Source organism: Toxotes jaculatrix, chromosome 17 (genome assembly GCF_017976425.1).
Source record: "Toxotes jaculatrix isolate fToxJac2 chromosome 17, fToxJac2.pri, whole genome shotgun sequence".
NCBI classification, from domain to species: Eukaryota; Metazoa; Chordata; class Actinopteri; family Toxotidae; genus Toxotes; species Toxotes jaculatrix.
Window position 1 is genome coordinate 10,098,819 of NC_054410.1, and position 15,535 is coordinate 10,114,353.

Genomic DNA, 15,535 nt, shown 5'->3' on the forward strand with positions numbered 1-15,535 from the left:
GGCCGAAAAAAACGCCTTACTATACTATGACGTTTTTTATGACTTTTTGAGGTCAAAAAATTTTTTGACTTTTTTTTGCCGATTTTGACGCCATACTATACTATGACGTTTTTTATGACTTTTTGAGATCAAAAAAATTTTTGACTTTTTTTGCCGATTTTGACGCATTACAATACTATGACGTTTTTTATGACTTTTTGAGGTCAAATTTTTTTTTGACTTTTTCTGCCCGAAAAAAACGCCTTACTATACTATGACGTTTTTTATGACTTTTTGAGGTCAAAAAAATTTTTGACTTTTTTTTGCCCGAAAAAAACGCCTTTCTATACTATGACGTTTTTTATGACTTTTTGAGGTCAAAAAAATTTTTGACTTTTTTTTGCCGATTTTGACGCCTTACTATACTATGACGGTTTTTATGACATTTTGAGGTCAAAAACATTTTTGACTTTTTTTGGCCCATTTTGACGCCTTACTATACTATGACGTTTTTTATGACATTTTGAGGTCAAAAAAAATTTTGTTTTTTTTTTGCCCGAAAAAAACGCCTTACTATACTATGACGTTTTTTATGACTTTTTGAGGTAAGAAATTTTTTTGACTTTTTTTGGCCGAAAAAAACGCCTTACTATACTATGACGTTTTTTATGACTTTTTGAGGTCAAAAAAAATTTTGACTTTTTTTTGCCGATTTTGACGCCATACTATACTATGACGTTTTTTATGACTTTTTGAGGTCAAAAAAATTTTTGACTTTTTTTTGCCGATTTTGACGCATTACTATACTATGACGTTTTTTATGACATTTTGAGGTCGAAAAAAATTTTGACTTTTTTTGGCCGAAAAAAACGCCTTACTATACTATGACGTTTTTTATGACTTTTGGAGGTCGAAAAAATTTTTGACTTTTTTTGGCCGAAAAAAACGCCTTACTATACTATGATGTTTTTTATGACTTTTGGAGGTCGAAAAAATTTTTGACTTTTTTTGGCCGAAAAAAACGGCTTACTATACTATGACGTTTTTTATGACTTTTGGAGGTCGAAAAAAATTTTGACTTTTTTTGCCCGAAAAAAACGCCTTACTATACTATGACCTTTTTTATGACTTTTTGAGGTCAAAAAAAATTTTGACTTTTTTTGCCAATTTTGATGCCTTACTATACTATGACGGTTTTTATGACATTTTGAGGTCGAAAAAAAGTTGACTTTTTTTGCCCGAAAAAAAAGCCATACTATACTATGACGTTTTTTATGACTTTTTGAGGTCAAAAAATTTTTTGACTTTTTTTGCCCGAAAAAAAAAACGCCTTACTATACTATGACGTTTTTTATGACATTTTGAGGTCAAAAATTTTTTGGACTTTTTTTGCCCGAAAAAAACGCCTTACTATACTATGACGTTTTTTATGACATTTTGAGGTCAAAATTTTTTTTGACTTTTTTTGCCCGAAAAAAACGCCTTACTATACTCTGACGTTTTTTATGACTTTTTGAGGTCAAAAATTTTTGACTTTTTTTGCCGATTTTGACGCCATACTATACTATGATGTTTTTTATGACATTTTGAGGTCAAAAAATTTTTTGACTTTTTTTGGCCCATTTTGACGCCTTACTATACTATGACGTTTTTTATGACATTTTGAGGTCAAAAAAATTTTTGACTTTTTTTGCCCGAAAAAAACGCCTTACTATACTATGACGTTTTTTATGACATTTTGAGGTCAAAAAAAATTTTGACTTTTTTTGCACGAAAAAAAGGCCATACTATACTATGATGTTTTTTATGACATTTTGAGGTCAAAAAATTTTTTGATTTTTTTTGGCCCATTTTGACGCCTTACTATACTATGACGTTTTTTATGACATTTTGAGGTCAAAAAAATTTTTGACTTTTTTTGCCCGAAAAAAACGCCATACTATACTATGACGTTTTTTATGACATTTTGAGGTCAAAAAAATTTTTGACTTTTTTTGGCCCATTTTGACGCCATACTATACTATGACGTTTTTTATGACATTTTGAGGTCAAAAAAATGTTTGACTTTTTTTGGCCGAAAAAAAAAGCCATACTATACTATGACGTTTTTTATGACATTTTGAGGTCAAAAATTTTTTTGACTTTTTTTGTCCGATTTTGACGCCTTACTAGACTATGACGTTTTTTATGACATTTTGAGGTCAAAAAAAATTTTGACTTTTTTTTGCCCGAAAAAAACGCCTTACTATACTATGACGTTTTTTATGACATTTTGAGGTCGAAAAAATTTTTGACTTTTTTTGCCCGAAAAAAACGCCATACTATACTGTGACGTTTTTTATGACATTTTGAGGTCAAAAAAAATTTTGACTTTTTTTGCCCATTTTGATGCCTTACTATACTATGACGGTTTTTATGACATTTTGAGGTCAAAAAAAATGTTGACTTTTTTTGCCCGAAAAAAAAGCCATAGTATACTATGACGTTTTTTATGATATTTTGAGGTCAAAAAAAATTTTGACTTTTTTTGGCCCATTTTGACACCTTACTATACTATGACGTTTTTTTATGACATTTTGAGGTCAAAAAAAATGTTGACTTTTTTTGGCCCATTTTGACGCCTTACTATACTATGACGTGTTTCATGACATTTTGAGGTCAAAAAATTTTTTGACTTTTTTTGCCGATTTTGACGCCTTACTATACTCTGACGTTTTTTATGACATTTTGAGGCCATTCTAAAATATGACTTTTTTTTGGCATATTTTTAAGCCTTACGGCCATATGACTGTTTCAAAATGACACTGACGTGCCAAACTTTATATATAAGGAAGCACATGTCAACGGGATGCATCTGCCAAAAGAATCTCTTATCTTCTGCGTATAAAAATTTGTAAAATAAAATCCTAGTCCACAGGCATCCTCATTCACAACACATTCACTTAGATTTTCACATTATGATACATGTTCACATTATTTATTGATTGTATCTAAAAATATCAAAGATATTTTACATTTAAATGAAGATATGAAATAATGCAATATAAAATACAATGATTTAAATTTTATTGTATATACTAGGTCATCAAATCAGTCTAAGTTGAGTCTGTCAACTAGGTTGCCTGTAGGGATTTTTAAGGTCCAGCAGGTGTCAGTATTCAGTGACACAGTATCGACACAGTATCAATACAGTTTGGCAATGTGTCGAATTACTTCATGACACCTCATCTACCCATCACTACAACAATATTGTCACAAAAACCTATCCGAACATTGGCAAACAAACACGGACACTGCACCCCCCCCACCAAGCCTGCTCTGCATAATATGCGGCGACCGGTTTTCTAATGAGCCAATGAAGCCTTCAAGACTGCTTCCACTTGGAGACCAAGCATTTGTTTGTTACTATATTTTAAAAATGCCAGTTTTTATGCCAGACATATAATTTCATTTTGTTTTATTTATCCGCCACACCTTAAAGGCCGGTTGTGAAAATATTGTCTGACATTAAACCGGTCTGTGTTGCAAAAAAGGTTGGGGACCGCTGATCTAAATGATAGCCTGTTGGTAGGAACTACTTCTTCTTCCGCCTGTCATAATCATATGCGAAATATGGCTGTATAAATGTGCGAGCGTCGCAGTTTAATGTTTGTGTTAAAATGTTCAGGCAAGCATTTACATGTTAAATGACAAGATATGCATGTTCAGATGCTGTCAGTTAACATGCAACTTTTTTTTGTGATAATTCTTCATAGTTGAAGAATGAGTAGTCTGATGTCTCGTATTCCTTAAATCTTGTATGACAGCCAGTAACTGGAGAGTCACTGCAGTGTATTACAAAAAATATAAATAAAAAAAAAAAATTGATCTTTGAAAATTTAATATTCGACTCATAATTGTCCATAATATAATAGCGATTAATCAAGAATTGATTTTTTTTCACCACCCCTGAGCTTTAAGTACATACATGTAAAATGGAAGACTAACAGAAAAGTTCACAGCTTGAAAAATAACACATTTTTCAAGTTTTGGTCTGCATTAAAAGAAACTTTACTGGTCATAGCATCTGCAACTGCTGTATATATTGTAGTTCAATCTATATACAAGTTGCATCTATGTATATAAATTTATAGTTACATTTTAACTTCTTCCTGCCATTTTGGACATCCTAATAGATTAAAAAAAATTTTTTTTTGAATGCTTTCAGCTTCATTTTGTGTCCATCTGGATGTTACTTAGCCCTGACCCATCGTCCCAAAGCCAGGGTGATGAAATTCCAACCTGTCTCTTACATAACTGGCCACCTTTCTAACAGCTAGGATAATGATGCCACATGCCACAGACTATTCTCCTCTGCTGCTGAGTAGCCCATGCGCATGCGCGCGCGGACACACACACACACACACACACACACACAGGTACATTTGGAGCACTAAGAAGAGATATTTTAAATAACTACCTTCAGCCTGGGTGATTCAAAACAATGAGGCAGAGTAAAGCCTGCACTAATCTCTAGATTTATAAATGTTTCCGGGTGAAAGAGTGTGGCTTGGCTCCATTATTAGCATATTTAGTAGAAGTCAAGTTTGTATGCATCAGGGTGTGTAATCTGTAAAAATAAAAAATAAATAAATAAAATGTTTTGACTTTTTAATACCCTAGATACTGAGACCCATCTGCATAAAACCCATCTACGTGGGTAATGCCTTTCATTAAGTGAGCAATAGCAAAACCATCAGCTTAATGTAACTTCACAAATCCTGGCTTGCAATAATGAGCACTTGGAAGTAGGATATATTTCCAGTAATTCTGCCTTTCCCATCTGAACACAGGGTTATCTAACCTCCATTTAACTAAATAATCAGCTGAGAAAGGGCTTTAATGGACAAGCAAATAGCTAAATGACACCATACGACTGCATGCAAAATAAGACATGTTAAATCTATGTGCCCAATGTAGCTTTGTCACAGTTTGTTCCTCTCTGGCCTGCAGCATCTTTGCTACATCAAACACTTTTTTTTGTTTTTGCTGATCAGACACCACACTGCTGTGGGATGCTACAAAGTGACCCTAATAGTTCCTAGACCTCCCACGTGACTCCAAAGAATGTAATATTTAGAGATCCCACCTGAGAAATAAATACTTCATGTAAGCAGTTTCCAGCCGAATGGCAAAACAGAGCCTGTAGTCTATTTAGGAATTTCCTTCCAGCCTGAGACAAGAAAAGAAAAACATCAATTTTCAGCAGAATTTTAAACATTTTAAGTCCATTTATTCTAATAATTCAGCCTATTTTACAAAACCTGATGATGCTTCAAATTAAATCTACTTTTTAATATTTGCTAGTCTTGTACATCATAGCTCTGTGCTCAAGTAAATAATAGTGTCAAGAAAATGAAAAGTCATAGCAAATTTAAGCATCAAACATAGAACATTCATTTTTTCACTGCACAGCAGAAAGCAAAAAGCCTTTTCAGAAGCAGTGCTAGTACATCAGAAAGGTTTGGGGACAAATCACTTTCCATCCAGCTGATTTTCAATTAAATCTGGAAAGTGGATTTTCTTTCCCGTGAACAGGGTCTCGTTCCAATAAATCTGTTGGAAATTATTTTGGATTAAGGCTATGTAATTATGCAAATAGCTGTTTCATTTAAAATCTGGAACTAAAAGCAAAATGACTCCAAACCTGCTGTACGTGTTAAGCATATAACATTTTTCTGAGTAAAATTTGTCTTAACATTCATTCTAAAGTAGAATATACAGCTCTTAGCAAAAAATACTGGGAATAAAGGTAAGAAACACCTGATTTAAGGGAAACAAAAAGTTCTGCGCTTACTAATACATAGCACACCTCACGTCACATAAACAAACACAAAATATTAAAACATTCAAAAGGATCAATAAACATCAGAAAGGTGGTTTTGGACCTGTGGTTGGCCAGCATTTAAGTCAGCAAAGGGCTGTGGGAGCTGTAATTGTAATTAGTTGTAGTACCCAGTCCTCCTGCTGCCTGACCTTAAATATAATTCTATAGACAGAACGTGAACAAAAAAGGATTTATTGCCAACCACAGGTTCAAACTGTTGTGATTACACTGGATATTCAGTGTTCAGGAAAAGAAAAACAGAAACACTTAAGTAACAGTAACAGTAACAGTAACGTTACATTCATTCTGCAAGTGGGCCCAGAGATCTTTGGGAAGCGTAGTCTTCTTTTTCATTCATAGAAAAACACACAAAAGGTGCAGTCCCACAACAGTGCATGACTTTTTTTTGTTTTTGTTTTTATTCTGACCAGATAATGTTTCTGGATGAGGACTGTGATGGTCATGAGTTCAACAGTTACCATCAGCCTCATCGCTGGTATTATCACCATAATAATAATTCTAACTGCCGATGCACAAACATTGCATAAGGCATATTAAAAAGCAATATATAGGCCAGCTGTATATTCAGTTGTAACTCTAGCTGTATACATAGGATCATGAATATATGTTTAAGGCCTACTAGAACCTTGTTATTCTGTACAAGCATTCTGCTAGCAATGACTTCAGCTGAATATTGTTTGGTATAGATGTGCACAAAGACAAAAAAGCAGTAGTTTCCTTGGCCAGGTGGAATGCTTATAAAGTGAGTCAACATTCAATGATAAAGTCATCATGGCTATCAGAAATCTGAACATCAATGGTGACATTGAATCTCTAACATTATCTTTGCTTAAAGGGGTACTCCAGCGATTTAGTATTGCACCTCAATAAAAGTGGGGAACGTATTAAAAAAAAAAAAAGAATAGTCAAAATCAAAGCAATGCAAGAAATTGGAATTTTTTTTTAGTCCCTGCATGGGTAAAGCTTCAGAAATGCAGGATCTTATGTTTCCCATAATGCACCTAGATACCATCTTTCATTAGGCCTCCATGTGTCCTAAATGGCTTCTTCTTTGAAACCCCACATGCTCAGTTTTAATGCAGTTCTGTTTAAAATGTTAAGCCTTGAGGTCAAGCTGACGCAACCCTGATAATATCACTGTGACATCATCTGGGTTATTATTATTATTATTATTATTATGTGAAAAACCGGTGGAGTGCCCTTTTAACTTTGCTCCTACTAAACTTAGACAAACTGATCATTTAAGCCCTTATAATCAAAATTAGAAAATAACCTAACGCTAACCTCATTCTAATCAATTTGCATCAACCTAATGTACATTAAACTAAACTTGCATCATGTTTCTCCTCTCGCTTTGCCTGCAGTGGCCCTGACACAGGCAGCCTGGTCTCAGAGCAATACATCACTGTCTTCTTTTGCCCTTCTTGATTTTACAGAGACAAAGAGATATCTCAGCAGCAGCTCAAATGATGCAGTATCACATCCCAATCATGCCCATCTTTGCAACCAGGGAGCAATTAAAACTGGAATATCTAACTGCACAGGATGACTCAGTGGAAACCGACAGTGAGCAGCAATACAGTCAAAGCATGTCCCTCTCTTGTAAACAGCTTTCCTCCTTTGTTTTCAGTGAGGTCATTTGTGATAGGAGACCAAGCAAAGCACCATCAGGGCTTTGCACTTGCTGAAAACCCTTTTCCTTCTTTTGAAAAGTGGCACACTCAGATGGATACTAACATGCCATCACATTGCTATGCATGCTTTTTCCAACAAATGCAGCACTGAGACTGAATGCCTGCCTCTCTGCCATAACCTTTGAATGCCAAAAATAGATATCTCTGGTGTATTGGCTATGCTTTCTACACCCACACACACATACATACAGCTGAAGCAAGGGATTGGTGGAATAGATGAATACAAGACATACTTAGTCATAAAATAATACCAAGAGAAGAGAAACGGGAGAAAAAAAAGAAGAATTAGGCCAAAAAAAGAGATGGATCTATATGTAGAAATTAGGTCATCCACTGCATATGGGACAAAGATACTTCTGTGCAGTGATGGTCACCATATAATTATCAATTGATCAAATCAACCACAATAAAATCAAACAACAGTTTTCACATCAAAATATAGAATATAATATATAATATAAACCCTGAATGAAAACATAATGTCTAACTTCCAAAAATACTATACACTACACTGGTGTCATTCTAAGGGGCAAAACTGCAACTCTAAATAGCTTGCCTTTGTCAAATTTAACACATAGACACAATCAGCAAACAGTGATGGCCTACCTTAGCTTTCCTAGCTAATGCATGCATGGCTTAAGTGCAACCCGTAATCATCAAATAAATGATCAGGTCAAACAAGCTTCTATCAATAAGATTTCTGTTTACATATCCAGTTCAAACGTGTTTCAAATAAATGCAGCAGTTCCTAAATCCTCCAAGGGACTTCTACAGCTGTCTGAAAGTGTTTTAGTTACAGTGCTCTGCTGAATACATTCTGTAGGTTTGTGGAAGCGGATTTAGGATTGAGAGATGAGTGGTTGCTAGGTGACTGAATAAAAAGAGGCCACAGGTGGAATCATCCCAGCTTGAACTCCTCTTCTGCTCTCTTGCTTTTCTTTGTTTAAAGGGGCAATGTGTAAGAATTGGCTGTCGAATTCATACTTCAAATTTTTATCATATATATAAATATATTTTACAATATAAATTTATATAAGGATAAAACTGTTGATAATCTTAATTTTTTATATTATATGTTATATATGTATAATTTTAAACTAGAATACTTACATATTGCCCCTTTAATGTTGCCAAGAACAGAGGCTGTGGTAGTGGACGAGTGGTCATGGAAAAGCCAAGGCACATTTTCTGTAAATGTCATCTACATTATAAACTACATTGAGCATTTTCTCAGTTTCAGACTTCTCCTCTTTTACATTTCCTGCCTCTTTACTGCATCCTTGGTTTTATATAACAGTGCAGCAAGCCCCATCACAGCTTCACCTCTCATCCTCATTCGCTGCCCTTCACTTCTCTTCTAACAGGCAGGAGAGGCAACTAGTTAAATGCTTTCCTTGTTCTCCTCATTCCTTGTTCTTTCCCTCTTTCACCCTGTTTTTCTTTTCCTCCACTGAAAAGGTTATCATTACATAATCCTCATTGGCTTTTTGTCTATTGCTGCATATGTTAAGAGATGCACCACAAAGCTTGTGTTACCTCACAGGCCAGTCTGAACGTCTTCTCCCTCATCACCTGAAAAATGACTCATCTATGCACCATGGATACTGTATCAATAAACTGTCTTATGCACGTCCAACACCACAGCAAACTGTAAGCAGCAAAGTATCTGTGAAAACAATAAAAACATAATGACATCCTGCACACATTTCACTGGTACTGGCTTGACTGGTTTGCTAGCCAGAGAATATCCCCAGAAGTGAACTGAACAGGAAGCCCCTTACTAGCATTTGTGATTATTGTAGGCACTCTAAAGACCTGGAGGACCAGCCTCAGGATACAATAGCAGAAAGGTGGAAACTGGAGAGCAGCCATGTCAATGAGTGATAGCTAAAGAATGGAAGTCTATCCTCCTGTTTATGTAAAGGATATTTTGAAAGCAAAGGTGGAAATGCGAGCCTTTTAGTCCTATTTGAGCTTCACAGGCCAGGGGAGGCACGTGCGGAGGCCGAGCATGGAGGAGAAGACGATGGTGGGTCGATGTTTCTTGAACCTCAGGCCTTTCTTCAGCCGTTGGCTATTCTCAGCCACATACAGCTCCCCCTGCTGGGCTGCACTAGATATCCTTGACACCAGCTCCCCGTGAACCACCACCTCCTGTTCTGAGCGCACAAACACCTCCCTGAGCTCCTCCAGCCGCCGTTCCATCTCTCTGATGACACGCTGACGTTCTTCCACCTCCAGGAGGCGCCGTCGAGCTGCCTCAAACTCCATGCTGGAGCTGGGGGTGACAAGCTTAGAGGAGGGGGCCGTGGCTGAGGTGGATGGGGGTTCAGAACCAGCTAACAGAGCCCCTGTCACCCTCCGGAAGTCTCCCATGGAAATGGAGCGCCTGGTGGCTGGAGATGCCAGTGCCAGGAGAGCAGAGGCGGATGTGGAAGGTGCCATGGCTAATGGAGGAAGAGGGGGAGAAGATGATGATGATGGAGAAGGTGAACCTGGCGGTTGGATATCAGGATGTGGGTCAGTGTTCTTAATAGCTGTTGCCGTGTCCTCATCATGAGAGTCTTTGTTTCTTTGTCGTCCTTTCATGGCCAGTGTTTAGCTCTTCCTGTACTGCTGCTGTCCTTGTCGTTGTTGAGGTTTTTCCTCTGTCTTCCAGTGTCAGAACAGAGAGCAGCCGAGCAGAGAGTGCAGAGATGTGCAGTGATGCAGCCTGGGAACTGCTCCATTCATTAATAAGATATCCGAGCCAGGCTTGTGCTGTCTCTGCATCTGAGTGGTTGTGCTGGGGAGGAGTCTGCTGGCAGCTCATTGGCTGCTGAAATCATGAGCATGTCAGCTGATGATTGGGCAGCCTTGCCTCTGTGCTGCTGATGCTGGCAGGCTGTCGTGTCCTCTGCTTGACTGCTTTGCTTCGTCGTCGTCATCATCTGGAGCTCTGCTTTGATCAGCTCTGCTCAGTCAAGAGAGGCAGAGTGAGACAAGAGATGCAGACGTATCAGATCTCTCTCCTCTTTGCTGATGCCAGTTGGCTCACTCTCTGTTCTCCCAGCCTCTCTGCTGCCATCCTTCTTCCCAGCTGGTCTCTCCATTTCCCTCTTTCTCCCGTTCTCTCGCTCAGATGGTTTCCCCTAGCAACACAGTCTCAACATCAGATGGCAAAAGCAGGAGGGAGGGGTGCTGCTCCAGTTTCTCTCTCCCTTTGTCACCTTGCTGCTCAGTATTTTTGCCATTCCCCTTTACACATTCTCCCCTACAATTCCTCCCTCTTTTGGCCTATTTGACAGCTCACAGCCTTTCTAGAAACTACATCTTCCTCTCTAACTTCTTTAAATCATATGTAACAGACACTGTTGCACACAGCCAAATAAATCTCCAAAAACATACAAACAGCCTAGAGGTTGTAGACATTTGGATTCATTCTAATAACAAAAAATCCTCTTCATTTCTATTGACAGAACTCAAATGGCAAGCAAGAAGATGCATGGTTGCTAAGAAACAGCAAGGAAAAAGAGGGACAAGAACAGCATTTTTCAAATGCTGTATATCTGATTAGTTGTAAATTAAATTCATATCATTCAAAAGTACATTTTGGTGTGGTACCAAGAAATCATACAAAGATTAGTGTTATTTATCCTGCATAATAAAAAAAAATTCTCATCAAGAGTGCTGTTATGTTTACCCCCAAAAAACAGTGACGCGGAATTTGTAGAAACCTTCCTCTGAATGTCTGCCAACCTGCTCTGTGATTACTCTTGAATACAATTATATATTTTTTTTACCAGAGGATTTAACCTATATTAAAGCTGTTGTGATGTGTTTCATTTAAATGCCTTGCCCTGGAAATGAAGTCCTGAAAGTTGCACTGTTGCATGACCAGCCATCAGTTTTGACCAGACTGATCAGAGAGTTACATTATCATGATATGATACCTTGATATTTTTTTCCTCTTTGGATTTCTGTAATATCCATCTCACTAACAGCTAAGCCTATCCTCTCTGTCTAGGCAAATATTGCCTAAGTTGGTTCTGCTGAGGCCGCATTGCAGAGGTGATATGATCAGAGGATGAAACAGCACACAGGATAAGTTCAGTCAAATACCCTCAGAACACACACACACACACACACACACACACACACACACACACACACACACACACACACACACACACACACACACACACACACACACACACACAAAATTGAAACAGCTTACACTGGTACATTTGGAGCACTAAGAAGTGATATTTTAAATAACTACCTTCAGCCTGGGTGATTCAAAACAATGAGGCTTTTAGCAGGTCAGAGGTGTGCCTGTCTGTGTGCTTGCATATTTGAGTATTCACTTAGCTCTTTGTTTTCATCTCAGGATTGGCTTTGCATTAGCACTAGCACTGACTACTCTCCCTGTGTTTTTAGCTTTAGTGATCTCCAGAGAAAAGAGTGAGAAAGGCAGAGCATTACAAAGATAGAGAAGGACAAAAAGGAAGAGCTTGTATTTTACGTGCCTATAGGAAGAATAAATGGCAGGAAACCCCAAGGACAGGAAACCTTCAGGTCTTTATCCTTCTTTTCAACAAGCCAGAACAAGAAGGACTTTTGCAAAAGAATTATAGTCATAGAGAGTACACAAAGACATTTTCAGGTGAATTCAGAAAAAACAAAGGTACAATATAAAGTTAAATACGAATAAAGCATGTCAATAGAGTTACATTTTTCTGAAGGATCAACTTAATGGAAAACTTTTCATTTTGCATAACACTGAATAATGTACATGAAACACTGGGCATCTTGAATGCTATTTTAAGAAAAACAAAATTATATGTTTAGAATATGTTTAGAATATCCACTGAAATTTGAACTAGGGCGGTGCAGCATGCTGCGCATGATCATTTACTTGCACGTGTTGCACAATTTCCCTCAGATTTAAACAGTTGCTCAAAATAAACATGATTGCTTGAGTAAGTAAAGATTTTTTAGGGATCAAGACAAGATGCTTCATTTGAGTTTTTTAGACACGATGCCCATTTTTTGGAAGAGGCTATTGGTTGCGCAATGTCCCACAGTTAAAATCCACTCACTCTAAACTAATCCCACATGGTGCCTACAGTGCTGCACACACAGATTGCCGTCATCATTGGCAAACATCTTGAGCAGCAGGACTTGGCCTGCCTGCAAACACAGTGATGCTTAACCAAAGAACTGTTTTGTTATGACAAAGTCAAACATATGTACTTGGAAACATTCTTTTACATTTACAAGCACACAGTTGACACCCACAGACAAGACAAGGTGCCTTCATCCAGTATGCAGAAATAATTTGAGTGTTAAGTGCCTAATCCGTCCAAAATACAATTATCTCTCACCCGTTCCACCATCCATTTCTGTTGTTCTCTCTCCTTTCCCTTACAATTGTGATAAAAGCCTGTTCTCAATCTCTTATACTGCACCCTCTGGTCCAGATTACTTTAATCTGTGCGTGCTTGTGTGTGTAAAAGTGGAGGCCAGACAGAATTTGTGCGCCTATATGTTGTCCTGTTAAAACGATAGTGATTGAGTACTTAGAGTTTCCTTAAGCTCTTCATCTTTAGCGTCAGAGTTGAGTGTTCCGTGTGCAGCTGCAGAATCACATTAGCTGGGCTGAAACTTGGCAGTGGATATACTGAAAAGGTTACATCATCAGGTTTGAGTAAGTAAAGTCTGATCTGCAGAGGTGAGGACTCACATACGTTAATCTGTGCTGACAAATACACTGCAGTGGATTTCTAACCCATTAAAACACGTCTAATCTAATGACATACATGTACTGTTATGTCATGCCATGTTTACGTATGTTTGTCATAACTGAATGAATAAATAACAGAGTGATTTGAATAAGTCTAATGGAGAAAAAAAATCTTTATATGGGAAATGAGAAAACAGAGAACGTTGTACCTCTGGGACTGAGAGATCAGAGATCCTGTGTCGGGTAACCTTCATAGCTGGTACAGCTATTACAATATTCATTGCATCTACTATATATATATATCACATGTATCCAGCAACTGGATGACTGGTGCACACGCATAATGTCCCGCCAGTATGAATTGTGTAGTGTATGTTGTATGTAGTAAAGCTAGTATTGTGTTTTTGTGTGTGTGGAGGGTTAAAATGAATTATAGGTGACCATATTGTTACCGTAAAAATGATAAATTACCCTTGGAGGTAGGCGCTGCATGGAGCGCAAGAGCGAGAGATTAAGCATCAATCTTAGGTTTTTGTGTTTGCATTTGCAATTTAACAGAACCTCAGGGAATGCTATAAGCAACACATCACATCCATAGCTCACACTGTCCAGAGCAAAACCAAAGAAGTACAGACTACATCATAAGACCTCTTAAAATAGAAAAGAACTTCTACTAAATTATTCAACCCTGGGCAGTATCCCTTTTACAGCTCAGACCAGACAAGGATCTGCACCCACTCTCACATACACCCTCACACACTCTCACTGTTACAAAAAGCCAAGAAAATTCAGCCTCCACTTGAACAGAGCTGCTTCAGCTGACAGCTGTAATAAACCAAGGAGACAGGACCTGGGTAAAAACTGCACCACTTTCTTCTCTTCCGAGATGGGGAACAGATGATGGTGATGATGCTTGTTTTCCACTGTTCTGTAATCAATATCAGAGGCCTCTTTTTGCTGCTGCAGGCTGAGTCAGTCAGTCTATGTGTGTGTGTGTGTGTGTGAAAGAGCAGGAAGTCATTCATTGCATTGTGAATTACTGGTACTATGACGTCAAAGTGCAGGGAACAGAGTCCACTGGGAATGTATCAAAGCATGAACACGTGTCTGTATATAGGCAATTTAGGGCTGCGGTTCTCTTGGACATGATGATGCTCAGTGCATATTCTCAGCATAAAGGATGTCAGTAGAATGCAGATGCAGCCGCAGGAGCAGAAGTTGCTGTGTGAATGTTATGAAAGTGAGTGCAGCTGTGCATACAGAGACAGGCAACAGCAGGTAGAAATATGTGGGGATACTACAAGTTGATATTGTAAAAGCAGAATCTGCTGTAATGGTTCATGGTATAACAGTGTTTGCTTGCTGGAAGAAAGAAAGAACATGAGGAGGAGGAGATGGAATAAGATGACAGCTAAAATGCTTCAGGCAAGAAGAGACAGATGGAGAGGCACTGAAGCAGAAAGTCATTTACATAGAGATATTGTAAGCTGTCTCCATTCTGCATGTATAAACAGAAATCAATTTACATTAACAAGACTTTATGCAATTACGATGCAGACTCCTTCATGTACTTATTATCAGAGGGCACAAATTGAGCAATGGTTGTGTGAAGGAATTGGGTTTTTCCCCCAGTGGGACAGTGGCATTAGACGTGGTCAGTGCTGAGTGCTTTGGCAGAAAAGCATTTAACTAGGTGGGTCTGGATTCATTTCACCTTCACATGAAAACAAGCTTGCACTTTATCTCCCTCCAGTGACCAGCAGAGGAAACACACCAGGGTGCGACCACAAGAAGGCAAGAGTTGAAGGTCAGTTAAACAGACACGTAATACGGATGCACCAGTCCACCTTTTCCTCTCCTGACACCAATTTTGAAACTTCCACTCAGGGTGTTTCTGTGGATATAACTCACTGCATGGAAGTAAATTAATTCATAAATGAAAGTATCTGATAGCACACTATAAAAATGATAGTTGTCATAGCTGATACCCGATCCACTTAATAAGGTTAGCGTCGTTGCGGATACCAACGTGAACATTGTACAGATTCATTCATTATTTTCTTCTTGTCTGTCAAAGGCCTGCAGGAGGAAAAGTCAGAGCTACAGAGTGGTGTCGGAGTTATGGGAAAAGAGTAAATGAGATAAAGTTTTCATTCATACTACTGTGGCTCTGGAGGGTCTTTCAAAATAAAATAAAATAAAATAAAATAAAATAAAATAAAATAAAAATGTCATAAGAGAGTGTCGCAT

At 37.9% G+C, this 15,535-nt stretch overlaps 1 protein-coding gene across 1 annotated transcript; it reads right to left on the bottom strand.

Annotated features, from left to right (window-relative positions):
• Nucleotides 1-9,525: 9,525 nt before the first annotated feature.
• On the bottom strand, nucleotides 9,526-10,149 carry LOC121197657 (syntaxin-4-like). The gene has a single exon (XM_041061354.1). It carries the CDS (start codon nucleotides 10,147-10,149, stop codon nucleotides 9,526-9,528), a length of 624 nt encoding a protein of 207 aa, XP_040917288.1.
• Between the last annotated feature and the right edge of the window lie 5,386 nt (nucleotides 10,150-15,535).